This window comes from Catharus ustulatus, chromosome 15, assembly GCF_009819885.2.
Source record: "Catharus ustulatus isolate bCatUst1 chromosome 15, bCatUst1.pri.v2, whole genome shotgun sequence".
Lineage (NCBI taxonomy): Eukaryota > Metazoa > Chordata > Aves > Passeriformes > Turdidae > Catharus > Catharus ustulatus.
The window spans coordinates 12,337,282-12,364,550 of record NC_046235.1 but is presented as its reverse complement, the minus strand read 5'-3'; the positions used below and the strand labels follow the sequence as shown (position 1 = coordinate 12,364,550).

The following is a 27,269-nucleotide window of genomic DNA, read 5'->3' as shown; positions in this document are numbered from 1 at the left end:
CCCCTCGCTGTCCCCAGCGTGGGGGCACTGCGTGGCTGCCCCGTCTCATCACAGCCGCTGTCTCTGGGGAGGGCTCTGACCCCGCAACCTCAGCTCTTCACTCCTTAGTGCTGGGCAGCGCCACCCCTCTGTGGCACTTCTGCTCTCCCTTATCAGGGCAAGTTTTGTAAAGTCTCTTCTCAAACCTGAGGGGCTTGGACACCCACCTGTGATGAAGGGGCATGGCCGCTTTCTGCTCTGCTGACATCCAGGAGGGAGGTGATCCAAGCTGAGTGTGAAGAGTGATGGAGTTGTCACTCTCTGGGTTTAAAACTCGGTAATCAGGATTGGGGGAGTCAGGTAAAATAAATTCTGTGAGTTGGAGTCCCTCTAAGGGCTCCAGGAGAGCGACAGGGTGATTTCTTCTGCGGGTTTCACAGCGTGAGCAGTTGAGTGCACCAGAAGTTTTCCTGCCTTTTTGAAGCCGTGAGCGCATGGCTTTCATTCAGGCTCCTTCTTCACTGCCTACAAGTGAGCGTAATTAATAATCCTGAGCGCGGGGCCGTGTTAATTTATCTGTTCAGCGCCCGCTGGGTGCACAGGCAGCTGGCCAGGGCTGTGCCACCGCGCTCCCAAAGCTCTGCCGTCGCCTCCGTCTGCGGCGCGTTCGCAGCCAGCTCGCTCCGAGCCAGAGCCGCTGTCGCTGGCAGTGCCAGCGCTGTGGGGGCAGCGCCGCTCGTCTGCCAGAGCCACGGGAACCTGCAGGGAACCGTGCGGGTGCCACAGCGAGCGGTGCCGAGGGACACCGCGGCTGTTCCGCGCTGCTGGCGCTGGGCACTGTGAGTGCGGGGCCCTGCTGCACCCCACGAATAAGGGTGCAAGTGCGAGCGCAGCCGAGTGCGTGTGTCTGTGTGTGACCCAGGGAGTGCGGCTGAGGGAGGCTCAAGGGGTGTGTGCAGGGCTGGGTGTGCGCACAGGTGTGAGGTGTGGAACTTAGGGGGTGCACGGGTATGAAGGGGTGTGTGCCGGCAGGTGAGAGATGTGTTCCACCATGTGTGTGCTGTGTTGAGAGCGTGTTTGTGTGCATTCCCTCTGCTCCGAGAGGCCGGGTTGTGCACCCAGGCATAGACAAGAAGCAGGCGATGTGCGGGCATTCTTACACAAGTGCGGGGAGACACATGGGGTGCACGCAGGTGTGAAAATACACGCAGGTGTCGGGGTGCTCGTGTGCCCATGGGTCAGGGATGATGCAGACTCGCTCACACGGGTGGGGAACACACTTGCTCCCCAGATGCAGGGGATGCAGACCCGCACACACAGGTGGAGACGCCCAGGTGCGAAGGGATGTGCGGATTCCCCGTCAGCGCCCGGAGCTGCAGGTGCGCTCCCCCCACCCCCTCTGCCTCCCCGCCGCCCCTCCCCGTCCCGCCCCGCCCGCCCGGCGCCCCGAGGCTCGGCGGAGGGCGGCGGGCGGCCCGGGCGGGCGGAGGAAAAGGAAGCGGCCCCGGTGCTCCCCGCCCGCCGCTGCCGCGCGTCGCCGCAGCTGGGGCGCGGCGGGAGCAGAGCTCGGGCGCGGGGCGCTCGCACCGCTCCGCATCGCACGGACCTGCCGGCAGCCCCGGAGATGAGGAGAGTTTGCACGCTGCCCCTCTGGCTCTGGCTCGGCATTGTCTCGGAGGCAGGTGAGCTGCCGGGGCTGCGGGCTGCCCTGCCCGCTCTGATGCCCGCTCCGCACCTGCGGGCGCGCTGGGGACGGGATTGCTCCGGTGGGACGGGACTCGGCGCCTCCGCCCGCGTGTCCCCCACACCCCGCAGAGACCCGCACTGCCCGCCGCGGTGTCCCTCACCCAGGACGGGGATGTGCCGAGCCCTGGCGCTGCCCGTCCCGGGCTCCCCCATCCCGGCGGGGACCGGCACTCCCGGTCTATGCCACCCCAATCCCCGACGGGGACGGGTGCAGTCCGCCCTGGGGTGCCCCGTCTCCAGCCGGCGCTGCCCGACCCATCCCCAGCCAGGACGCGCCGCGGTGCCCGCCCGGGTGTCCCCGACGGCGGTGCCAGCGTGCCCGCAGCGACAGGACGGGACGGGAGGACCCTGCTGCCGTCCCTGCGGGCTCCGGGGCCGCGGGGAGCCCACGCCGTGCTCGAGCCGCGGATGTCTCGCTGCGAACGGGGAGAAACCCCACGGGACCCTCGCGGGAGGGATGTCGCAGCGCGGGGACGCGCCCGGCTGGAGGCCAGTCCCGGCTCTGTGTATTTATTTTTTCACGCACAGAGTCATTAATCTGTGTGTGCCAGGGAGGAAGGCGAGGGAAGGCGGGGGTCTGTGCAAGGCTGTCCAGCCTGCCTGTCCCAGCTCTGGTCCGCCTCGGAAGTCACCCGAGGCGGATCCCAGCGAAATGCTTTCCCTTCCCCTAGCACTTCTGGGGCAAAAGGCTGTTGGGTAGAGAGTGCAGAACCACGGCAGAGATGGGGCTGCAATGCCGTTCTAGCAAACAGAGCCCGTGAGACAGGCCAGAGCTGGGTGGGCACCGCCAGGGTAGTGGGGACAGGACACCCCACCAGACACCCCCAGAGGAGCTCTTTCTTGCACGAGTAAAGCATTTACTCCAGATCAGAGCAAGACTGAAAAAAAAGTTAGTAATGGAGAAAGCTTGCAATGTGGGGAGATTAATTTTGGGAGCCTAAATAGAATTTTCTGTAGCATCAGCTCAGCGACTTGCTATCACCAGTGGCATTTGCTGCTATCATTGAAATGAGCTCACAGGAGACCAGCAGGTGTGGCATGAACAGCATCACCAGCAGTGCCACTGTCAACCTGCCCTGTCCAAAAAGCTGCTGATGGCTCTGGAGTCGTGGGGCCAAAGGACACAATGGGTGGTGGAGCTCAGGGGATGCTCAAGGAGGCTGGGCAGAAAGGAACCTGCTGCTGCTGGCATTGCAGTGGGAAGAACTGTTCGGAGGTCTCTTATTGTTTAGCAATTTGTAAAGCACGGTGTAGCTGCTGCCGAGTTCTTTCATCTCCTGGAGGTGCAGGAGCAGTGCCTGGCAGGCTCTGGGCAGTGCAGCTGTGTGGCCTCGTCGGCACAGGGCTGAGCAGAGCTTTGAAGCTCTCCGTGCTGCCTGATTAGAGCAGCGATGAAGGGTGATGTGGAGCTCAACTGGGGGATGGTACCATGGGGATTTGCTTCCCCTCCTTCCATTCTGTCAATGAGGACAATTTGTCAGTGCCTAAAGGACCCACAAATTTCTCATTAACCATAATCCTAATGGGGTGCAAATATTTGCTCCCTTTGGATGCAGGGATGTGTGTGTGTGAGACTGTTCTACCTGTGAAGGATGAAATAATCATCTCATGATTTTCATGAAAGCTCTGTTCTGTCACCACGGTGCCTGTTTAAATGGGCCAGCGTTAGAGGATGCTGTGTGTAAGAGCACAAAACTCTTACACATTCTAGCTCCATGGAGCTCCCAGGATGGAGCGGAGCTGGGGGAGTGCCCTGAGCAGGCAGTGGGATGGGGGGAACAGGCAGAGCTCCAGCCCCAGCATTCTAGATCATCTCGGCCTCTCAGGGTAACCCTTCGTGAATGGTGATGAGACCATGTGCTCCCTGAGCCACCATGCTCTGGACACAGAGCATACCGAGCCCCCCACAGCCATCAGTCCCGCTGGGGACACTGGCTCGCCGCTTCCAAGGGCGTGTGCCCATTGCGGGAGGGAAAGGCCCGTGCTTGTGTAGGACCCGAGCCCATTGCGTTGGCCGCTGCCTGCTCCCCTCTCCAATCACACGGAATTCCCGGCCGGGTGCTCGGACAGCCCGCGCTGACCGTGCCAGCAGCAACAGTTGCCTGTGCAGCTGGGATTTGAAGCAGTTGCTTTATTGCGAGTAATAAACATGGGCCGTTTCAGCAACACCCTTTCATTCAACAGCCCTGACTGCCCAGCAACCCCGCCGGGCTCAGCCCGCAGCGGTGAGCCGGGGCTCCCAGGGGAGCAGGGATGCAGCCCGTGGTCCCCGGGGACTGCCAGGGAGGGGACAGGGCAGGGACAGCCGGGGCTCCGAGGGGAGCAGGGATGCAGCCCGTGGTCCCCGGGGACTGCCGGGGAGGGGACAGGGCAGGGACAGCCGGGGCTCCGAGGGGAGCAGGGATGCAGCCCGTGGTCCCCGGGGACTGCCAGGGAGGGGACAGGGCAGGGACAGCCGGGGCTCCGAGGGCAACCCTGTGCAGGGATGCAGCCCGTGGTCCTCGGGGACTGCTGGGGAGGGGACAGGGCAGGGACAGCCGGGGCTCCGAGGGGAACCCTGTGCAGGGATGCAGCCCGTGGTCCCCGGGGACTGCTGGGGAGGGGACACGGCAGGGACAGCCACGGCTCCTGCGCCCTGCTGTCTGCTTAAGGATGATTTCAGAGGAGTGAGCTGCAAATACCGCCCTGGGATTTGGTTTGGGCACGCGAGCCCGCGGCTCGCTGCCTGCACAAACACCCACCAGGGCGTCACTGAGCTCCAACTGACGTCTGGTCAGAGGGACACTCCCCCAGCAGCACAATGTCCCCAGCCAGTGCAGGCAGGGTGGACGGGGCTTCCTCCAGTGTATGCCGTTCCACTCCGCTGCCTCTGTCCCGTGGGCTCGCTCCATGCAGGATCTCTGTCCCCAGGGTTTCTCTTGGCCCCGCGCTGTTGCGGTGTTTTCCGGGGCAGGCGTGGGAAGGGCAGGTGCTCCCAGCCAGCCAGGAGGGAACAGGCTGTTCCCGGCATCCCGAGGCAGTTCCTGGAGAAAGAAGGGGAGAGCGGGATCCCACGGGAACGGCAGCAGGAGGGAGGGGACAGTGGCCAGGGAGCAGTTTCTCCAAAGCCATAGGGGACACCCACCATGCTCTGGAGGTTGCCTTGCAGAACAGGAGGGGGTTCTCGGTGGGTCCCCAGGTCTGACCAGGGGAGCAAGGTGAGCCCTGGGGTTAGCACCTATCTCACCCACCTTCTCCTTTAGCCAGTCCAGCACAGCAGAGGTGACTGCATTCAGCCTGCTGGACTGGAACAACCCCAAAACAAGGGACACAAGGCAGGAGACTCCTCACTCCCAGTTTGGGGGAGCTGTGCATTCAAACCAGGTGGGGTGGAGGGAAGCTGCAATAAGCTGGGGGTGATGGGGAGGTCCTGCAGGTGCAGGGAGAAACAGAAAGCCCTGTGATGGCCAGACCCTGCAGGCTCCACTGCCCATGGAAGGTGGGGAGCCGGCAGGGCTGGTGGTTTCCATGTGAGGAATGACTAAAGCCACAGGGCACTTCCGCTGGGAAAGACAGTCTGGGGCATTGTGGCTGAGGGCTGCAAAATCATGGCCCGCCTGGAGAAGGCAGTTCCTGGTGGAATCCCGTGTTGGGAGCATGGTGGGAGTCTGGTGTTTGTTGCACACTGCTGGGCAGCAGTGGAGCTCACCTTCACAGGGCCTTGTGGGTGTGAGAAGTTTGCCTGGGCCCACGGGCAGCTGTGCATGGAAAAATACATGGGTTTGCAAGGAGAAAATCCATGGCTGGTTAGTTCAAGCTGGAAGCCCCCCTTTCCCACCTTGGACTGTGAGCCAGACGTGCCCAGTGCCGTGTTTTGCGCTGACCTGCCCCAGCTTCCCCTACAGCAAATCCGGGCGAGGGGCAGCAGCCAGGTACGAGTCCCACTCCTGCTGTGTTGTGGGGGGATCATGACCTCCTGGTGCATGCCATGGTTTTCCGGGGAGACCAGAGCTGAGCCTTGCCCTGGGCCAGAGCTTTTGTCCTTCATTAGGAAAAGAAATACTGCTGCAGCTGCACTGGCATCTAGTGACTGGTTAAATGAATTCCAGGGGTTTTATTGCCTCTAGCTATCCCAGACCTTTGTTTCTCGTTTCACGTTGTTAAAAGAGGGGGTTAGCCAGGTCCCAGGGGGGCTTTTTCTCTTTGGTCAGAATAGTTCTGATGTTTTCAGCGCAGTATTATTGCCCATCTGCGGTGCCTCATTGTTAAGGCAGAATAGTGGAAGCGGAGGTGGCCTGTGGTCAAGTCGGCGAGGAGGCACAAGCCCTGAGCCCAGTGTGGCCGTTCCTTTTGTCAAGAAAATCACTCCATCTCTAGGTGCAAGTTCAGCAGAAGGAGAGTGAAAAACCTGGCCCTGCAGCAGCCGGTGCTGAAACTCCCACTAAGTTTTATAAGCTGAGGATATTAAGTGGGGAGTCTTGGAGTCTCTCCTGGAGTCCTTTCCCTGCTGAGGTAGCAGAAACAGGTTTCAGCCAGTGACTTGTATTTCACCTTACAACTTCTCCCACGAGTGAATTGTTTTTCTTGCTGTGTTTTTGCCCCCTCCTTCCAGGGCAAGGATCCCTCGCGCAGCCTTTGCGGCCAAACCTGGAGGTGCTGTGGGACGGACGTCATGTGCTAATGAGGGAGGATCGGTTTAGGGGGTCAGGGAAAGACTCTCACTGGGCAAACAGGGAGGACAGATTTAAGTGCTGTGGTCTCCTGCATCAGAGCACATAATAACCAGGCAGCTGCTGCTCGCCTGCTCGGGTTCTATGCAGTGAAAGGCAGCAAGGACCCCAGGGCTGCTCACAAGGACCACAAGAAAGGGGCAAGTGGATTGCAGACTGTCCTGGTCCCTGTTACTGATGGGAAGAGCCCTGGAGCGAGCAGAGAGAAAAAGGAGATTAAATCTTACCTGTCTGCAGCAGCCAGCCCAAGGCTGCTTACAGCTCCTGGCAGAGCCTGGAAAACTCAAGTTGTGTTTCAGAGGAATTGGTGAACGAATAAGCTTGACTCTGCTTATTGCGTGCAAAGAGGAAAGGGATGGAGCAGCTCACTGATGTTTTTGGGATCTGTTGTCTCCGTGTGAGGTGTAGCTCCCCACCCAGGTGCAGGTGTGGAGGGGTTAAGCCTTCTCCTGGCTGTAGCTCCAGTTGGCTGGGCAAATGCCAGCCAGTGCACCGAGTCTGCCTGCCTTGGTCTGCGGTGCCAGCAACAGTGACACAGCGCCCAAATTCCACCCCACCACAGCCACACTGCCCTGCCCGGTCAGACCACCTGCTCAGGAGGCTCCAGGGGCCAGGGTATCCCCCAGGGAAGGGTTAAGCAAAGAGGAGCAGTGCCAGTGCCAGGCTGGGTGTCCAGGTTCTCTCTTGGCGGAGGTCAGTGGTGGTTCATGGGAAAGAAAAAATTGGCAGCTGGGCCGGATGTCCCTGCATTTCCCCTCTTCCTGCAGCCGCCTGAACGATGTTCCTTATTTAGCTTTCCTGACGGACAGGAGGAATCTGATGGCGGAAACTGTCACTGCCTGATAACAGTTCAGGGACCCCTTTATGATGGGCGGCACGGCAGGGAACAGGGCAGCGCTGCCCGGGCTGGGAGGGGACAGCCAGGGCTGCCCTTTGCTCCGGGTTCTTGGGGACGGCCAGGCAGGGCGGGAAGGGCACTCACAGCTTTTCCCTTTATGCTGCTCTGTGAAAACCCCCTCACTCCTACTTGAAAGACTCTCAAGGCCAAGGAGTGATGGTGTGTATCCATACATCTGTAATATTGGCTTTTTTCCTTCTTTTTGGTGAGGCATCTGAGCTGGTGGAAAGGGCCATGGATGGGCAGAGGGGAGGCATGGAGTAAAGCCTGCCAAGGTCTGAGACCAGATGAGGCTTTGTACTCACTGGCAATGAGGATGTGAAGAGCAGCCAGGGCTGGGATATTCCAGCAGGAGCTGGGAGTGCTGACCAGTGCCACAAGTTGAGCACACTCATCAGTACTTGGAGAAGATCCCACACAAGTGTGTGCTGCATAAGCAGATGAGCACAGCAAAGGAGATATTCTTCCATGTTTTGTCCCCAGCTTTTTCTCCATGGAAGATGGCATCTTCCTAGTGTCTGAGTCATTCTCTCATATGTGCCCATGGTGACCAGCCTCAAAACCACAAAAAGTCCTTAAACACTGCTTGGATGTCAATGTATGCATTGATTTTTGCCTTGCATCTGTGGAGGCCACCAGGCTGCTGCCATACCAGTCACAGCATTGTTTCCATGGCAATTAATGTACTTTAAAAGGGCAGAATGTACAGCAAGACTGTATTTACTCAAGAGCAAGCCCCAAGCAAAGCAGCCCTTGCCACTGGCCAGGGCATTGTATTCCCAGACTGTGGAATGCCCAGGTTGGCATTGCTGCTTTTTGCATTGGGATGCAGGACATGGTGAGCTGGTTCAGCCAGGCTGGATGGCACAGGGCTCCCACAGACCTGTGCAAAGGCTGTGCCACAGCCTTGCACCTTGAGACCACCATTCCTCTGCTGCTCAGAGTTCTGTGTTCTCTAGGGTGGTTAGAGCTGCATGCTCCAAAGTGTGCCTCTGTTTCAGTCTTAGCTGAGGAATGTTAAAAATCTCACTACAAGATGCAAAACCTCAGCAGGAGCTCACAGGGGTTGTGTCAGTTCTCTCTGAGCCATCCACTGATCAGGTCACTGACATGAGCATCCATGAGTTGCAAGACTGAGGTTTAGGCCATCAAACTGGGGTGGTAGCTCAGGACCAAATGCTTCTCACTTCAGCTGAGTTCAAATCCCTTTTGTGTTTGCTTTCTGCCACCAAGCAGCACAAGGCAGGGAGACTGGTGCAAAGGGAATTTCTGTATCTGTCCCTGTGTGTTCTGTACTGCTCTGGCTGTGCCACAGGTGTCCCCAAGGCTGGTGGACATGGGAAGGAAGCAGGAGCTCCTGCTCCAAACCCCAGTGTCAGATGGTCATGCTGAGGATGAGGTGCCCCTGGGGAATGACAGGGATTTGCATCCTCCTGGCTATTTTGAGGCAGAAAAAGCAGCAAAACTCATTTTGCAAGTTATTTGTTTAAAGTCGTATGTGTTTCTTATGGTGTCACTTTCTAGCATGTGTCATTGCAGTGAGTTAACTTCCTGCTGTACTTTCCTGGGCAGGAGTCATCTCGCCCATTCCCTCACATAAAAGTTTGGTGCAGAGCCCAAGGCATTTGCTCTACACTCAGCAGGGGGGAGAAAGGCTTTTTTGGAGATGCTCCAACCTGTCCTCAAGGAGGCGTTGAGGGAACTGGGGAGGTGATGGCTGAGCCAGCTCCCAGCCTGCACGGTGTCTGCATGCATCCATGTTCCCAAGACTGGCTCTGTCCCACAGCCAGGTCGTATTTAACCCCACAATTTCCCCTCTTCCTCACTGGCCACCCCAGCTCCCTCTACCTCAGCAGCTCACAGCTGCGTGAGGGGACTGGCATGGTCTGGCTGAGGGTAAAATGAAAGAGCAACATCAAAACAACTGAGGGCCCCAGCCTCAGGAGACAAGGCCAGGAGGAGGCTGGGAGGCAGTGGGATCATGTGGAGTGAGCAGTAGACAAAGGAAGGAAGTTTTTATTACTGGGCCAAATCCTGGACTCCTTCAGTTGTATTTAGGCCAATGTCTCAGTGACTTCAGTGGAGCTTGGTCTGAGTAAAGAGAGAAGGAAGAGCTTCAGAATCTGACCCCTGAGTAATTGTGTCACATGGGAAGTTTATTAAGAATTCGCAAGCTCACAGTGGCTTTGCTGAGCAGATGGTGGTACCCAGCGAGCAGCACCCCTGGCAGCCAGGCTTCCCCCTGGGTCCCTGTCCCCTTCCTCCCTGGGTCCTTCCCCATCCTGCAGTGGGTTCTCCATTCCAGCAGCTGGCAGGGGCTTGGCAGACCTTGCAGGGCACAGCGAGGTGCCCCGAGCTGCGCAGTGGCTCCAGAGGTTTATAAAGGTCTGTCTGCACCTTCACAAGACTCATGAGACCCATGGAGGGTTTCGGGGTCCTCCATCATGCTTCTGAGTTACAGAGGCACTTGAGCTTTCCATGTAGCAGGGAAATCTGTAACAAAGGTTTTACTGGTTTTATTTATTCCACAGAAAACCACAGGGCTGTGTATCAGAGCCTGGAAATTTCTCCTTTAATTTCCCAAACTGATTGGGGGCACCCTGTATGTTTGCATAGACATTTGTGTGCTGACAGTGAGGTTTGGCTCTGGACTTAACTTTCCATGTGTAATTTGTTTTCCCCATTTCTGAAGTACTGATGCCCACTGAGATGGATGTTAGATGTAGTGACCTAAAAAATAAATACTGACATAAGTGTGGGTCAAGCCAATAGTTTCCATGAATGACAGCAAATCTTGATATTTACTGAGGCAGGAAGGTTGGGCACCAATGGTGGTTTATACTCAGATTTGGAAGCTGCCAGCTCAGAGGGATGGCAGTGAACAAAATCACACCCAGCAGAGGTGACGGCATCCAGCACCCACGGAAATCCATCACTCACACCCTGCCTCGTCCCAGCCCCAGCAGAGTCCCCAGAGGGGCATAACTGGGTCTGAGTGGCCATCAGTCCCTTCCCCACATGCAGCCCCTGGCCTTGGGGAGCACAGGGCAGAGGTTTAGCAGCATGTCCCAGAGTGTGGCAGCCAGCTGCTCCCATGGGGGATGCACACATCCACACCAAGGACATCACTCACTGCCGAGCAAGCAGTGCATGGTCCTTGTGCTGGCATGAAGCATGGGGGAAGAAACTGCCTTTCCTCCAAAAGGAGTTACCTGGTAATGCCCTGTAAAGCAATTTAGTTAACAGAGTGTGCATCAGGGCCTGGTGCCTCCTCACGGGGTTTGTTGGCTGGTGCCAAACTATCAGACCTGGCAGGTCCTGGGCTGTGTGCTGGCTCTGGCAGTACTGCTGATGCTGGGATGGGATCAGGGCATATCCTGGTCTTTTATCTCCTCTCTGTGCTGTGACATTTCAGTGTGCAAGGGAAGGGCAGTTGCAGTATATCCCGTAGTGCCCTGTTCTGGGCAGGCAGGCTCAGACCCAGGATGTGTCCCCTTGGGTGACAGTGTTGAAGTGGGATTTTCCTCACCACGTTTGCTTACTCCTGTGCTACAAGGACTGAGAGAGTCACCACTGTTAGTGATGCACTGGGCATAGCATGGTGTCCACAGCTTAAAAATGATGGAGTATGATGTTCCTCGAAGCCCCTGTACTGTAGGGAAGCAGGAACCTTTCCAGTGATGTTGGTCACACCAGGATTGTGTCTAACCCAAGATGCAATCCCTGCTGCCAAGGTGCCTGCTTGCCCAATGTTGTCCCTCTACAACGTTCAGCATTTCACAGTATTTATGGCTGCTCCTCACCCTTAGCTGCTTAGACAAATAAAGCTTGGTGCAGCCTGAGGCAGTTAATCCCCGGCTCTCCAGCCTCCCAGCAATAACAAGGAGTGGGTGGCATTTGAAAGAATGCACTGGGGGAGAGGGGGAGTGCTGGGATCTAATTTTTATACGGAGGGGGAAATCCAAGCCTGCCTTCATTGAAGATAAGCGACGTGGCTGGGCTGAGCTCTGGCTCAGAGGTTTTAGTGGTGATAGAAGGCAGGAGACTCCGCACAGTGCTGGCCCCACGGTAACCTTTGCCAAAAGAAAAACACTTCTTAATACAATAGTGATTTAAAAGAAAAAAAAAAAAAAGAAAAATAAACAGGACCCCACATGAACTTAGGAAACCTGTTCTGGCATTAAGAGAGATGTGTATGATGAAATGAAACTGAGTGGCACTTGAAAGGACTCTGGCCTCCAACCCACATTTCTGGGAGTGGGGAAGGGCCAGTGTCTCTCCTGGCCCCTTTGGTCCAGTATGGTGCCAAAACACCCCTACTCCCAAACAGCTTCTCCTGTGTTTGTGAACCAAGCCAAGGTGTCTTTCCTTCATCCACACCTTGAATTCCCAGGGGGCTGGAGAGGCCATCACCATCCTTGCCTCATGGCTCCGAGCATCAAGTACCTCATGGTGACCAAACAGGGAGAGGTGAGGAAGTGGCGTGTTGTTTCTTTAGCAGCATTTCCCTGTTGGTACTTGTGCTCCTTGGCTGGAAGTCATTAGCATGTGTAAATGCTTCCTTCCCATCGCGTCCGCTTGCGTGCTCTTCCCACTGCGCTGCGTGGCAAGGGAAGCACCTTGGAGCAGGAAAACAACAGACACAACTGCGCACTAACAGCGAGTAACTGCGTGTTTATGGAACCTGGTCACCCTCTTGTAAGCTATTTTTAAAAAGCAGAAGAAGGAGGTTTAGTTTATTGGCTTTCAAACAGTGCCAGAGTCCTACACTGCCATTTAGGCTGGGCGTTTCATTGTAGGAATTGTGCTGTGATATACAAAGTGTGACATTTCCAACTCAGCCTTTCTTGGAAGGGAATTAAATTAGTTTCATAGCTGCACAAAGGGTGTTATGTGGATATGGAGAGAGAAATCTGTGCAGATGTTAAACAGCCAACTAATCTCAAGTGACGCGAATGCCCCAATACACTTTGGCTCTCAGAGATGATGATTATCATCTCCTGCTGCAGCGGGTCCTGCCTTGTGGTCACAGTCTGTGCCAAGAGAAACTGAGAGCGTTTGCATCTGTAACTTGCCATCAATGCCCTGGACAGCCCCACAGGGCCAGACTTCCTCCCACTGCCCCAAGTCTCTGCATCTTTAAGTCTCTTTGCCCAGCAGAGAGCAGATGGGATCAGTGACCCAGGGCTGAGGTGCAGACCAGCAAAGCCCAGCAAGGGGGGAGAGCTTTGCTGTGCTCTCCCTTTGCTGAGCCCATCCCTTCTGGGGATTCTGCAGAGAACAGAGTTAAGATTTCAATAACCACATCAGGGAAGGCTCTGGGTTTGGGCAGCTCTGGCTGCTTTCAGGAATGGCAGAACGCCAAGCTGAGCTGTGCAGTGGAGGGCTGGAATTTCTTATCTCCTATGTGCTGTAGGTGCATTTACCCCAGGGATCCCACCTCCCGTCCTGCTCGCACTGAGGGCTCTTAGATCTGCAGCGAGTGCTCAGAACTCCTCTGTCAGCCCTCACTGGTTGTGTCTGACCTCGTACCTGAGCCTTCCTTCCTCTGCCGCTACCTCTGATGACTAATTCTCCTTTGAAGAGTGTGTGCCTGTGATCTTCCTGGCTCCCCTCGTGCCCACCCCACCCGGGGTCATGCTGATGCTCGTGTGTGCACGTGCAGGTGAGCATGGAGCGGCTGCGCAGGGAGGAGGGCTCCTGCTCCCCAGGCAGCAGCTCTCTCTGTGCCCCTGATCACTCTTCCTTTTGCTTTATTATTATTATTTTTAGATTGTACTCAGTGCTTGAAGCCCCCTCTGATAATCAGGAAGTTTAAATTCCTCTTGCATTTCTCTTGTGCTTCCTACTCTCTGCACCCATCCTCATCTAATGTAGCTTTTTCATGTTGCATTGGCTCTGGGCTAAATTAATTTTCTTTGTTCCCTGTGTACCTATAATTAGAAGGAGTAAGGATTCCTCATTTCTTGCAGCAGTATATGTTTTTCCAAGCCAGAACAGCCCAGTTTCTGCTGCCCTACCCTCTGTGGCTCAGGCAGAGATGGAGGTACATGGAAGCTGTATGATGGCCTTCCAGTGAGCCTAGAACAGATGGGGAATTGAATGCAGGTTTTCCAAGGTCAAGATAATAATCTGATTGCAAAACTATTTTTTCCCCACTTACCCTGTTTATCAATCAGCTTCTCTTGCACCCTGCAGCTGGAGATCAACTTGAGGGTGGGTTGTGCTGCAGAGAACAGGCGCTGCCAGCTCCAGGGCAGCTGTTTGGTTTGAGGGCTCTGAGTTGATTTCAGTTCACAGCTAAGTAGCAAACATCTGGATGCAGACTCCAGGGACATGAAGATGGAGGAGCAGGTCTTTTCCACTTGGTCCATTGTCTCCCTGCACAGCTACAGGGCTCGCTGACTCCTGAAAAAGCCCAGCACAGTCAGTCTGGCACAGAAAGCTGGACTGAAGGCAGTCAGGGCTTTGTTCACAGGGGAGAAACCTGCCCCAAGTGGCTTTCAGGGGGTTTTCAGTGTCCTGCTCAGTCTTTCCATAAGCCAACAGTCTTGGGAAGAGTTAAACTTCAAAGGCCAGCAATTAAGCCCACACACATCAAGGAAAAAGAAAACCTGTAACTTGTTTTTTCTTTCCAAATGCTACTGCCCTTTTCTCTACGTGCTCAGAGCTGACCCTCAGGCCCTGTCTGAATTCCAGGTCAGCTGCCTCTGCCTCCACATCTCCCAGTGAGAGTTGGATGCTGAGGCCTCACATGGCTTGAACTCCATCTTCCCCCAACAGCACACCTGCAGTTTGCTTCGGCAGGAGTTCACCTGAGCCTCTGGAAATGGCTCATGATGGAGCTGTAGTTGATGATGTTGAATCTGAGGGTCTCTCTCCTCTGTTTCTCAGGCTTTTCCCTTCCTCTGTGTTCATGCAGCAAAGTCCAGGTGCTGTGGGTGGAAGCCTCTGCCCAGGTGCTGAAACTGGTCTTGGCTTTGCCTGGACTGCCAACAGCCTCAGCACGGGCAGCTGGAGCTCTGGGAAAGGGGGTGATACCCTGGCATGGACAGGAAGATCCTGGATGTACCTACTCTGTTATGGCAATTGGGTGGTTTAGAGACTCCTGGTCCTGGATATCTCACCTGGATCATGGTGTGTAAGAGCTGGTGGTGATTTGTCTTCTGGGAGCTTCTCTCTCTTTGGGAATCTATCTGTGGGTATCCCACAGTGGAAAAATCCACAATGTAGCTGAGTTGCTTGAACGGATATTTGGGCACCTGCCTCATAACTCCATCAGGTACAATGTAAGAAGCAGTGGACTGTAATTTCATTCCATCATTTCCCTTTAATCACTGATGGGCTGCCATTTCTTCTCAGTGGCCTAAGATGTGTCCTTAGGGTTCTATGGGTTTGTACCCACTGCTGCCAGAGGTACCTCAGCCCAGCAAAGCCCCTGGGGTTACACCTGGATTGTCACAGGGTAGAATTAGCCTCTGAATCCTGCAATGGTCAGGCAACTCCTGAGCAATCCCAAACAGATGGACTGGAGGGAGCAGCAGTTCTGTCCCAAGACACTTGCCCAGAGATTCCAAGTCCCACAGGGAGGTGTCCCAAGCCCATCCTGGCCATACATTTGTGCTGGCAACACCTTATGCCAAGTAGTGGTTTTGAACCAACACTGGTTTCACACAAGCTGTGGCCCATGCTTTGCATCCCTTCAAGTCAGAGATGTAATGAATAGTGTTAATTGCTGATATCAGTCCCCTAAAACCATCCGACCCCTCTGCTCCTTCTACGCCAGGTTGATCACACCCCGCTGGGGCAGAGAATGTGAGCAGGCCAAGATGTTGAAAGAAGTAAATTAAAACAGGAAGAGAAGCAACCTGACAGTCCTTAAGATGTAGGAGGATAATTTTAATTGAGTTTTGCAAGGGTTTAGCCATGCAGTTAATAGGGGCCACGGGAAGAGGGCTGGTTATGTATGCTAAGCAGGACAGCTCGCCCAGGACTCCTGCAGGATGGGAGCTGCCACAGGCATTTGGGTAGGTCTGAGGATTTCTGCCCCTTGGGGAGTGGATCCTGTGGACAGAACAGGTCCTGTTCCTGCCTGAAGGTGCTGGGCCCCCCTCCCCTCCCTGCGCATCCCGCTGAGCCGGAGCTGCCCTCTGAAATGTCAGCGAGAGGAAGCAATCCTTGGCTTGTTAGTTTCTACAAGGAAATAAAACACACAGATGGCTCGAGCATCCTCTATCTCAAAGGCAGGAAAAGGATTCTCCGGGCAGGAGCAGGCAGCCAACAAACGCGGAGCGATGCGGGGAACGGGGAGCGAACAAAGCCGGTCCGGGCAGCCCCGGCCCGAGCAGAGCCGAGGGAAAGCAGCGCTCTGATGTGCCGGAGCATCCCTGGCGCTCCCCTGGGGCCCGGCCAGGCTGCTGACAGCACAGATCCTGGAGGAGGTCTGCAGGGTGGCCCCGGCTGACCCGCTGCCCCCGGCCGGACATGTGGCTACCTGACACGGGCTAACTTTGGCTCGGGACGGAGCCGCTCGGGGAGGATGGAGCAGCAGCGAGCGCGGGGGGGCACGGGCAGGGAGAGGAAAGACGGCAGGAGACAGAAATGCAAACATGGCCTGACAGCCGTGGGGCAGGGGGAGGGGAGGAGGAAAAAGCAGGGTAAACCTGGCAGGATGGAGCAGGAAACCGGGCTGGAGCGAGCAGGGCGATGGTGAGATACTGCTTCCTGCCCAGGGAGAGCGGCAGACAGATAAACACTCCGGCAGGCGCTCGCTGACCCCTCTTTGGGATGCTGTGGGATGACGTGGTGGCACAGCACAGTCCAAAACCAGGTGAGAGCGTGGTCAGGCTTTGGGTGTAGCTCTGCTTTGCTGCCCAGGGCAGCTGGCTCGGAAATAGCCCGATATAAATCCCTGCCTGAAGGCACCAGGGATACACGGGTAACTTTGCTCCTCAGGACAGCCCATCTCTTTTGAAAGTGGCTTCTGCTTTTGTGCTGCTCTGTTTCTCTTCCCTGATGGATGCCCAGCTTGGAAGACGAAATGCTGAAGGATCCCAGAGAGCTTGTGCCCTTTTTTGACTCATTACCCAACAGTGCAGGAGGTTATGAGATACCAGAAAAGAACCAGTTAATTAAAGTTTATCAGCCATGAGAGGCTAAAGAGACTGATGGGGTTCATGCACTGAGGCCAAGCAGCTTTTTGGATTGAGACCTGTTTGACCAGAGCACCAGCACTGGATGTGCAGCTGTGGAGTGCCAGGGGCTGGGGAAGCAGGGTGGAATGCCCAGCCTCAGGGCACTGCTGCTCTGGCTGTGGCTTCTGCTTGTGGTGTGACCTTGCTGCTGTTGTGTCATGTGCTGCTTCTGTCTCTGCCCACCCCATCCCACTCCCCACTTGGCTGCCAGGGAGGGGGATGCTTTGGCTGGGGTCTCCCCTGGTTGCAGGTGCTGAGCTGGAGGAGAGCCCTGTTCCTTCAGTCCCCAAATGCTGTGTCTGTTTGGACACATGTCCTTCCTCCTCGCCTGGCATTGCTGCAGACCCAGGATACTTGGGATATCTCCGAGTCTGGTGCCAAGGGAAAGCATTTCCACCAGCTCTGGTGGTGCTCTGGTGGCCCTTTCCTCAACCCTCCTGTTGGTTCCTGCTCGGGGGCTCCCACCTCCACACACCAACTTGCCCATAGGAGTTTTGGGGCAAAGATAATGTCTCACACTGCTGGTGGAGGACGAGAAGTATCAGACACCCAATAATGATGACCACCTCTGTGTTTGTATTGACTGAGTTTCTATAACTATTTTTCCTTTCTGTCCCATGAGAAAGGACACATGTCCTAACGGAAGTAATGGAGCATCTGATTCTTTGGGAAAATCCTCACAAACGGTGAGGATACAAACCCACCCCACTTTGATTTGGTGTTTTTTCAGGGCTTTGAGATCCATGGACAAAAACTTGTAGACCAGAGGAGCAATGCCTTGCCATTGGCACTGCCCACCATGAGAAGGGGAAAGGAGCTGCCCAAGGCCTGAGTGAGCCCCTGGTGTGTGGGTTCAGTTGTGCAGCTGGGACTGTGATGCTGCTCTAGCACAACAGCAGGATCAGAGGGGCTGGTCCTGCTCTGAGAAGCACAGCCCTCCTGTTCAACCCTTCTGCAGCAAGTCTGAACTGAGTACGGGACAGGGAACATCTTCCACAAACCCATAAAAGAAGGGGTCTGCTCTGTTTGTCCTTGTGCACATGCATAGCTTGGGGGTGATTTTCAGTTTTCTATCATTACCTTTTTTTTTCATTTGTTCATTGCTCTCTCATTAGCCTGTTTCCATCTCTGTTTTCCTCCCAGCTTCACTGTGGGCCTGGGTGGCTGCACCCTCCCCTTGCAGGGAGGTGGCTGGGCAGAATCTGCTCTGTTTTGGTGTCAGTTCCCACCATGGTTTGGAGCTCACTCTGCCTGCTGTGAGGCTGGAGAGGACACCTGGTGTTTCATCCCTAACATCGGCTGCAGCCTGGCGTTTATTTCTCAGCCTCGTGTGATATCACATCTCTCTGCAAAACAAGCCTTCCTCCCTGCTGGAGAGCACTGGGAGGAGGAAGAGGAGGAGCTGACAGCCCTACTTCAAATTTCCCCTGCTGCTCTGCCAGCTGCCTGCTCCTTGTGTGACGTGGCACTCATGCTTTGCAGCTCCAACCCACAGTTGGATGCTTGCCCCGTGCATGAGAACGAGTCACTCTATGGGGGAACTTCAGCCCTGTAGGTAGCAATTTGGCCTGGCTCTGCCTCTGGCACAGGGACTTCCCAAATGTCTGTGGGCAACCACAGGTCCTCCAGCACGAGGGCAGATGGGGAATTGTAACTGGAGCGGGGGGCAGAAATGGCACCTGAGGTGCTGGAGTTAGTTCCTGTGGGGCACATGCAGTTTTCCCAGAAAATTCTGCCAATTAAGACAAGTCCAGCCTGGAAAGCAGGAGAAGTCTGCAGAAAGAGCAGAGCAAAGCTTCTCCTCCTCTGCCCCAGTGCTAGCTACTGCTGCTCTTCTGAATAGTCCCTCTTGGCCAGAGAAGTACCAGAATTTTACTGATGGCTGCTCAGGAGCAGAGCTCTGCTCACATAGTGACTGGTGCAAACAAAATTTTCCTTTTTAGAAAGTGTCCAAATCTTGAGTTCCTGCATTGCTTTGTTGCACAAATGCTCAGAGACTGGGAATTTTTGTCTAAAAACAGCGAAGTAGCGGTGGGGCTGTAGCAGGGTCAGGGGAGCTTTGCTGGGGGAAAGGACACTCTTTTTTCCTTTCCAGCCTAACTTTTGCCCCAGTACAGCACTGGGGTGGGCAGGCTGGGCTGGGTATGCAAGGTGCAGGGAGACAGCTGGACCAGCTTTGTTTTGTGCATGGTGTCTTGTAGCCCTTGTGACAGGAGGCCGAGGTGTGGTGGCAGGAGCAGGAGCTGGGCTGGTTAGCTGGGGACATGTGATGGCAGTGACCAGAGTGATCCAGCCCAGCGCCGGGGAAGGAAGTCAGCGAGAAGGACAGAGTGTGAACAAAATCCCTCTCCGGAAAGGCGCCCCGTTAATCAGTCAGCGGGGCCAGCTCAGCACAGAGGGAGGGAAGGGGAAGCAGAGAGGGGCTGAGGTGGTGTGTGGGGCTTGGGGAGGATCCGGTGCAGGGCTTCCTGTGAGTGGGAGCAGACGGAGAGCAGGAGCTGTGCTGTGCCATGCTGTGCCACGCCATGCTGTAACGTACCATGCTGTACCATACCATGCTGTACCATACCATGCTGTGCCATGCCATGCTGTACCGTGCCATGCTGTACCATACCATGCTGTACCATACCATGCTGTACCATGCCATGCTGTGCCATGCCATGCTATGCCATGCTGTGCCATGCCATGCTGTGCCATGCCATGCTGTGCCATGCCATGCTGCACCATGCCATGCTGTACCATGCCATGCTGTACCATACCATGCTGTGCCACGCCATGCTGTGCCATGCTGTGCTGTACCATGCCATGCTGTGCCATGCCGTGCTGTACCATGCCATGCTGTACCATGCCATGCTGTACCATGCCATGCTGTGCCATGCCATGCTGCACCATGCCATGCTGTGCCATGCCATGCTGTGCCATGCCATGCTGTGCCATACCATGCTGTACCATGCCATGCTGTACCATGCCGTGCCATGCCATGCCATGCTGTGCCGTGCCATGCTGCACCATGCCATGCTGTACCATGCCATGCTGTGCCATGCCATGCTGTGCCATACCATGCTGTACCATGCCATGCTGTGCCATGCCATGCTGTCCCATGCCATGCTGTACCATACCCTGTCCCACCCACAGCCTTTGCTCTGTTCCCAAAGCCACAGCACATGTTGCAGTGCTGGCTCTGGCACTGATGCTCCTCTGTAGGGATTTAGCATCTGCAGCCATCACAAGGCAAAACCAGGCCCTGTGTGGGGCTTTCCCACATGCCCAAGGGTGGAGAGGTGAGGCCTGGGGTGGATAGCAATTTCCAGGGTGAACATGACTTTCCCAAGAGGCAGGGAGAGCCCTGGATGCAGGATGCAGCTGAGAGCAGCAGTGGTGTCAGGGTGCAGAAGGAGGTAAAGGGGCCTGAAAATGAAGCAGCAGCCAGTGATAAGGCCCTCAGTGCAGCCTGGCCCCTTTCAGAGCCACGTGCTGCAAGATCAAGGCAAGGAGAACTGCTGGGAAATGTGCTTCTCTGGAAAAAGACAAGGTGTGACTGGCTGTGGGATCCTGCTTCCTCTCACCGCATCCCATCAATCCCCCTCTGTTTATTTTAATATCCTGCTGCCAACTTACTTGAAAAAAGCTGCAACCATCTTGAAAAAACAAAGCTAGAGCTGCTGCATGCCTTTTTAATTACATTAATGCTCTCCCTGTGCAAGGGCACAATTGGGTGTGCGGGAGAAAGAGGGAGCTGCTTGGAGGGCTGAGGAGATAAAGCATCAGAGGGGTTGGAGGTGGGGAAGGAGGGACTCAGAGGAGAGGAGACACTCCATGCTCTGGAGACATCTCCCTCGCACCCTGGGATTTGCCAGAGACACAAACCATCTGTGTGTCGGTTAGCAGAGATTTAATGGCCAAACCCAGCACCAAGTTCAGTGCTGGGGAGAGCAAAACGCAGGAGAGAGCCATGGCAGGGCACATGCTCCCTCGGGGAGGGAAAGGGCAAGGCCAGCCATGGGGGGGATCCATCTAACAAGCACAGAGTGACAGAGAATTTTTGCAGGGAAAGCTGATGGCTTTGGAGATGATTTTGCAGGCTGGGAATGGGTTTGTGCATCCCTTTGCCTGTCCTGGATCCCATAGGTGGCTCTGGGCATCGGCATCCCAAGATGCCAGGCTTAGTGTGGGGCATCAGTGTGAGCCAGGGCAGGGAGTCCCCTCAGTTCCCAGGAATCTGGGGCCAGTGAAGAGGCTGGATGGCCACAAGAGCTGGCCCAGCAGTGCTGCCAGCAGCAGGACTGTCCCCAGCCCTGCACCACGGTGCTTTCGGAGTGAGCAGTGGTTCCTTTTCCTGTTGTACTCACCGAGGGCCATGGACAGGATGCATCTGCAGGAATCCCACAGCCCTAACCTGCACAGATCGTACTTTTCCTTTTTTCCCCTCCACCCCCTGGTGTTGTTTGCTAACAGGTCACCAGGCAGCACATGAAGGGAGGCAGGGGGTTATTTCTGCTGCTGTCCTGCTCCCCCCAGCCCTAGTGGTGGGCACAGCATTAGCCAAGAGACTTCTGCCACCTTGGCACTTACACAGTGGTTCAAGCAGAGGGCCTATGCCAGTTTTCAGACCTAATTCAGTGCCTGTTGCAGCCATGAGCTCAGTGCCTGAGCTGGCCATGCCGGAGTTTTGGGGATTACCTTTCTGCTCGCTGCCCCAGAGCACAGACAGGATGAGAGGGTTTGCTGTCCCCAGCCAGCCCATGCAAGCCATTATCTTCTGCATTTTGGGCTGAGCCCTGTGGGGGTGGCAGGCACCCCCAGCTGCTCCCTGGGACGATGGACAGGGAAGCTGTGGCCATCTGGAGAGCAGTGTTTGCACTGGGATAAGTGTGTCCGGCATTAATAGGAAACGCAGCTTAGCAGACAGATTCCTTCCCCCGCCTCCTTTTTTTAATAAACCTTGTTACATTTTGAAGGGATTTTACAAAAAATGCGGCCATTTATTTTCACAGCCCCAGGGCACATTTTTTCTGTGTGACATCTGACGTCCCCTCCGTCAGGGAAGGGGGGCACAAGGCAGAGTGTCCTCCATGGTGGCGAGCACCACTCAGCCTCAGGGACCACAGTGACACCGAGCAGTGTGTGGAGTGACAAGTGATGGCTGCTGCTGCTGTTGTTGTGCAGGGAGAGGTGTCTGTGGCAGAGGGACACGCACACAGGAGGTGGGACAGGCACACAGGAGGTGGGCCAGGACTGCCCCTGGCTGCCAGTCCTGCATGTGGACAAGAGGGGAGGTGGGAGATGGCTGCTGTCACCCTGCTGTTGCCATGGGGGCAGCCATGGGGACACCACCTCAGAGCGCAGGCGGGAAGGAAGTGGAGAACAATTGGGGAGAACAAGGCCTGGCAGTGCTGGCGGTGCCGCTCCGCACGTCCCTCGCCGCCGGGTGCCCCCAGCAGCCTCCCCCATGGGCCTGTGGCTTCTCCACCAGCCTGGACCCCCGTGCCACCCCTGTGTCTGCTGGTGGCCATTTGTTGTCTCCTGGGTCAGGGTTCCCCATAGGGAAACATCCCTAGAATCACTGGATGATTAAAGTTGGAAAAGACTTCTAAGATCACCAAGTCCAGCCCTTAACACCACTGTGCTCACCACTAGATCATGTCCCCAGGTGCCACATCCTCATGTCTTTTGAACACTTTCAAGGATGGTGGCTCACCACTACCCTGGGAAGCCTGTTCCAATGCCTGACCACCTTTCCAGTGTAGAAATTTTTCCTGATATCCAGTGTTAACCTCCCCTGGTGCAACCTAAGACCATTTTCTCTCACCCTGAGGCTCTCAACCTGTAGTCCTCAGGTCACAGTTTTGGAGGAAAGGTGCTGCTTGTGAAGCACATGGAAACACCACATCCTTGAGACCTCTCCAACCCTGCCAGATCTCTCTGATACCTGCATTTGAATGCTACAAGGGAAGGAAACAGATATATACAGAACACAGTTGCAAAATACCTCATGTTTTTTGTAGAAAGTCAAGCTAGCAGCATATTTTTGCATTCTTTTCTTCCTTAGCATTTAGCACCTACCTGAGTCACAGCCTCACATTCCACAACATTTTTCCCCCTCTCTATTTCTGGTTAGTTTGCTTGTTTTTGCAGTCAACAAGTCTTCTGAATTATCTCACATCTCCAGAAGCTGGAGTTTTAAGATAAAGATCATGAAGTAATGACAGTAGGCAACAGTGTGCTGAGAAAAACAACAGCAGTCTCTGAGGGTAACCGGTACTTCGAGATGTTTTGTCCGTGAGGAGCTCACTGAGGGTGCGTGTCTGGCATGCCAGAGATGCAAACACACAAAAAGTGGGACTCTCCCTGAAAAAAGCTGGAAGAAGAGCATGATAATGTTTAACTGCCTGTCCCTGGGCCTGGATAATTTCACTCCTGGAATGCCTATCCAGTGGTACAGGGAAGGGGGCTGCTGCAATCCACAAAGGTTGGTCCTAGTCAGGTGGTTACACCTGAGAGTGCACCACAGAAGGGCATTCCATGAATGCCTCTTGGCTCTGGAGAGCATCTCAGTACAAACACATTTGTGGTGTTTGGGCATCCCTGATTTGTCCCCCTGATTACAGAAAACTACACGTGTATGGAAAAATCTCCTGCCAGACGCCTTCCCATTAGCAGAGGGGATCATTTCAGAGCCCTAGTCCAAGCAAGCCCAATATCATTCACCTGGTGAGGAGTGGCAACAGCTGAATTCCCCAATTTCTGGTCTTCCATTCATTTTCCAGCCCTCATCCATGCTAGGTTGTCTATCAGAGCCCAGGGGCTGTCTGGCCCTGGCCCAAGAGCTGAAGAGCTGCTCACTGGAGCCAGGAGGGCTTCAGGCAAACCTCTTGTGTCCCACTGAGCCAGCATTAACTACCTTGTAGGAGCAGACCCCAAGGAGATTTCTCTTCAGGAGCCTTTGCCCCTCTCTGGGCTCGTGGCACCAGGATAGCTGCTGCCCACAGTGCTGGGCCCAGGCTTGTGGATCTCTGCATCATCTTCATCATCCTCTCTCTCCTTTCTCTCCACAGATCTGGTGAGCAGCTATTCTATGACCCCTCCTACTCTGAGCATCACCGAGGAGGAGCACGTCATCAACGCCAAGGACACGCTGACCATCACCTGCAGGTAGGCACCAGCAAGAGTGGCTCTGTCCAGACTGCTCTTACCTGGTGAGTGTTGGAGGACCAGGCAAGGAGAGCCCACCAGGGACACCTTGGCTGCAGGACTCCTGCAAATTATGTCTGACTGCAAATCTTCTACATCCCCCAAGTGTGAATTCTTCTAATTAATTGAAAAAGAAGCAAAAGGTGTCTCAGAGGATTCAGTGATAACCTCTGCTGTAGTCTTTCAGAGTAGAAAGACAAAGAAACATTTTGTGTGATTTGATAGCTTTGTTGTAAGCTCTTCAGGGAAACTGGTCTTCCTGACTCTCCTTGTCTTTCTCTGGTGTTACCTATTCTCACCTCATTGGGAGATTGAAGTTCTGGTTTCTAAATCCAGTGGGACATTTGGGGGACATTGAGAAATATCCATGGAGAAGTCAAGACTGGACTTAGTGGTGGTTGTGAGAGGCCTCCAGCTTTTCTAGGAAGATGGGATTTAATGCTCTCCCTTTATATAAGTGGGTAAAAAGAAGCCCCAGCCAGGCCAGGTGAATAACTGTGAGAGGAGCTGGAGAATCTCTGTCTGCTTTGGACACTGTGGTGTGTCTGAATTGATTTATCTATGCTGGGACACTTGGCTGTGCATGTTTTCTGCCTCCTGTTTCAGAAAGCAGAAAGAAAAAAAAAATGCATAAACAAGTGGGAGAATTGCCCAAGGTCAATTTTCCTGGAGTTTCCCTTCAGCAGCTGAAAACAGATCCATGCTTGGGATCTGAATGCTGGGTCCTATGGGGATCTAAATTCAGCGTGGGCCTCAAATGGGTGTTTCTCAGTGTTATATATAACCACAGAGCAATTACTGCAAACACTTGGCTGGCATTGTGTTCATGTCTTGTCACAAACATATTTAACTTTTCCTGGAACAGATGGCATTGCTTTTCCTTTGTGAATCAGTTCATAACCAAGGGAGAAGGACAGAGGAAAGGTTGTTGATATTAATTTCTGAACTGATTTCACTCAGTCTGGGAAGCTGAGTGGTTGTGGGCTCGTTTTCATCTGGTGACTTGAAGAGCCATCATGTGCTGAGATGTAGGAAATGTGTGAGTTGGAGGTCTGTCCATGACTGTCCCTGGGGAGCTGTGGTCAGTCAGAGAGCCATTTTGGGAGTATAGAGGAAGAGAAGGGAGTTTGGGGATTCCAGTGCTCTGCCTGGTACTTTTCTCCACAGAGGGATGTAGGAACTGGCACTCTCTATTAAAACCTTGGAAGAAGTGATTCAGTGGGGATATCCTGAATGAATTTAGAATCAGGGCAGACCCTTTCTCAACAGGGGCCCAGAAAGGAACCCAGACAGTGCTTTCAAAACTACAGATTGAGCCAAGGTTAAAGGACATACTGAAGTTAGAGGTGTGGTAAAAGAAAGTGTCTTCTGCAGCTGCAAACAGCACTAAAACCCACGTACCCTCTGCCCATATTGCTCTTTGGCTGCTCCTTGCCTCTGCATGCTGCTGTCCCAGATGTGCTCCTTGGGGCTGTGCAGTGTCCTTCACACCATCTGCAGATAGATAAGTCTCAGTATCTCCTGCATGGCTCAGAGCGTTTCCCTTTTCCTTCTGAGCTCTCAGTCCTGTGTTTGTCTGTCTTGAGGAGAGGGCTTTGACTGTGGGACACTTCCTTCATTTGAATGAAGAGTAAATCTTTCCTGGTCCCTGGATCTCTAATTACACCCAGCTGCTTCTCCAACCTCTTCTCTGGACCATGGCCCGCCCTGGGAAGACCTGGCTTGTGTTAATGGGAGCTGAAGGGAAAAACATGCAGACCACCAAGAGAACAGGCAAAGGAGAGGGTGGTGGGGCAGGGTAGGGCAGAAACAAATACAAAATCAAATCCAGGATCCAGGGATTTCCTGCTGAGCATCGTGTTGGAGGTGACTTCAGTTTGACCCTGGTCTTCCCTTGAGAGCAATGTCCTCTGGCTGCTCTTTGAGCTGCCCTGGAGCCAGGAGTACGGGCTTGCTTGAAGCAGCGCTTCAGCAGAAAGATGAGCTCAAAACCCCCGTGTGAGACTCTCTGGAGACCTTTCAAGCTTCACCCACCGAGCGTGAGAGTCCTGCAGCCAACTGTGCTCTCAGGCTCCCTCTCAGCAGCCTGGATCTCAGACACCCACAGCTCTGCAGCTCTGCTCCTGCTCCACAGCCCTCCAAGCCTCACAGTGAGCAGAGTCTGTGCCAGGCTATGGGATAAGCAATTCCTCTGGAGCTGGACATGCTTAACAGATACCCAAAGGCACAACTCACACACTAGGAGCCACCAGATGCTGGGGCTCTGCTTTCGCAAAAGCCATCCCATGCAGTCCTGTTCCCTTGTCACCCAGCACAAGGCACCCTTGAGAGGCCCAGACAGAGCAGGGCACCAGTGCAGGAACATTCCCCAAAACAGAGATTGTGCCAGGGCTGGCTGAGAGCCCCAGGGATGTTTTCATCCAGGCATGTGGCAGAACAGGGGGAAGGGGCTGATGCCCAAATGGACAGTGCAGCTTTTATGAACTCCTATTCCTAGAAGGAAGGAAAGAATATTGTGAATCTCTGCATTCATGCCCTCAGCAGCCTGCGTGGGGGGAAAGCAGAGAGCTGTTCCAGCTCATGAGCATTGGAGCAAATCCCACAGGAGCCAGCTGCACAACAGCAGAAACCCCCAGAAGGATCAACCTCGTCCTGGCTGTGGCATCCCATCCCATCCCATCCCATCCCATCCCATCCCATCCCATCCCATCCCATCCCATCCCATCCCATCTTACAGGCTCTGGGCACACAGGTGGGGAGCAAACCAAGAAAAAGAAGGGCAAGGATATCCTTTGCTGCCCAGTGACCTGCTACCAGATCTGACTTGCAGATGCACAAACCTGTCTGTGGCAGAGAGGAACTATTTGACCCTGGAGCCCTCTTGGTCCCCCTGGGGGAAATGAGCACTGTGGCAGGGCTGAAGGAGCCTGAGGATAATGTGAAGTCCCACAACCACTGCTGTGGAGCAGTGTCCAGGAACACACAACACCTGCTGCTCTCTCCTACACTTGTGTGGCTGCTGTGAACATCCTCCACGGGCTGAGGGGAATCTGGTTTATCCCAGCTAAGCCACAAAGCCACAACCAGCTTTGCCCATCATGCCACGCATGGGAGTTTCAAAAAGGATTGAAGAAGAGGGGTGCCAATTGCATAATCTCCCTTGAAGAGCATCTATCCTGAAAAGATTGAGGAAAACAGCTGTGGAGAACACTACAGTGCGTTTTTTCCAGCTGGCATCAGCAGGCTCCATCGCCAAGAGGCACATTATCACTGAGCTGAAAGAAAACAACTTGGGAATAAATCTTGGAAGGTGACATATAGGAGTGAGGGAGGTATCTAAAACTGCTGCTTGGACCCTTCCCCAAATGCAGCGGGTAGATTCAGAAATAAATCCACGTGAGCCTGGCCTGCCCTCATTCCTGCCTTCTTCTGGTCTTCTTAACACACCAGTGGCACTAACCTGGACTCACAGTAATGCTCACCCCTTCTGTGTCCCCAGCAAGCCTGTGGACATATGAAAGGAAATGAAAGCACATCTGAAAGGAATGCCTG

General features: G+C 54.6%; 1 protein-coding gene across 4 annotated transcripts in view; it reads left to right on the top strand.

Moving 5' to 3' along the window:
• The first annotated feature begins 1,534 nt into the window (after nt 1-1,534).
• Nucleotides 1,535-27,269, top strand: part of FLT4 (fms related receptor tyrosine kinase 4) — a 58,280-nt gene continuing 32,545 nt past the window's right edge. For all 4 annotated transcript variants that reach the window (XM_033073343.1, XM_033073342.1, XM_033073341.1 and 1 more), the window contains exons 1-2: nt 1,535-1,661; nt 23,582-23,678. In XM_033073343.1, the coding sequence (XP_032929234.1) occupies nt 1,604-1,661; nt 23,582-23,678 (155 nt within the window). In that variant the 5' untranslated portion in view covers nt 1,535-1,603. The remainder of the gene's footprint in view (nt 1,662-23,581; nt 23,679-27,269) is intronic.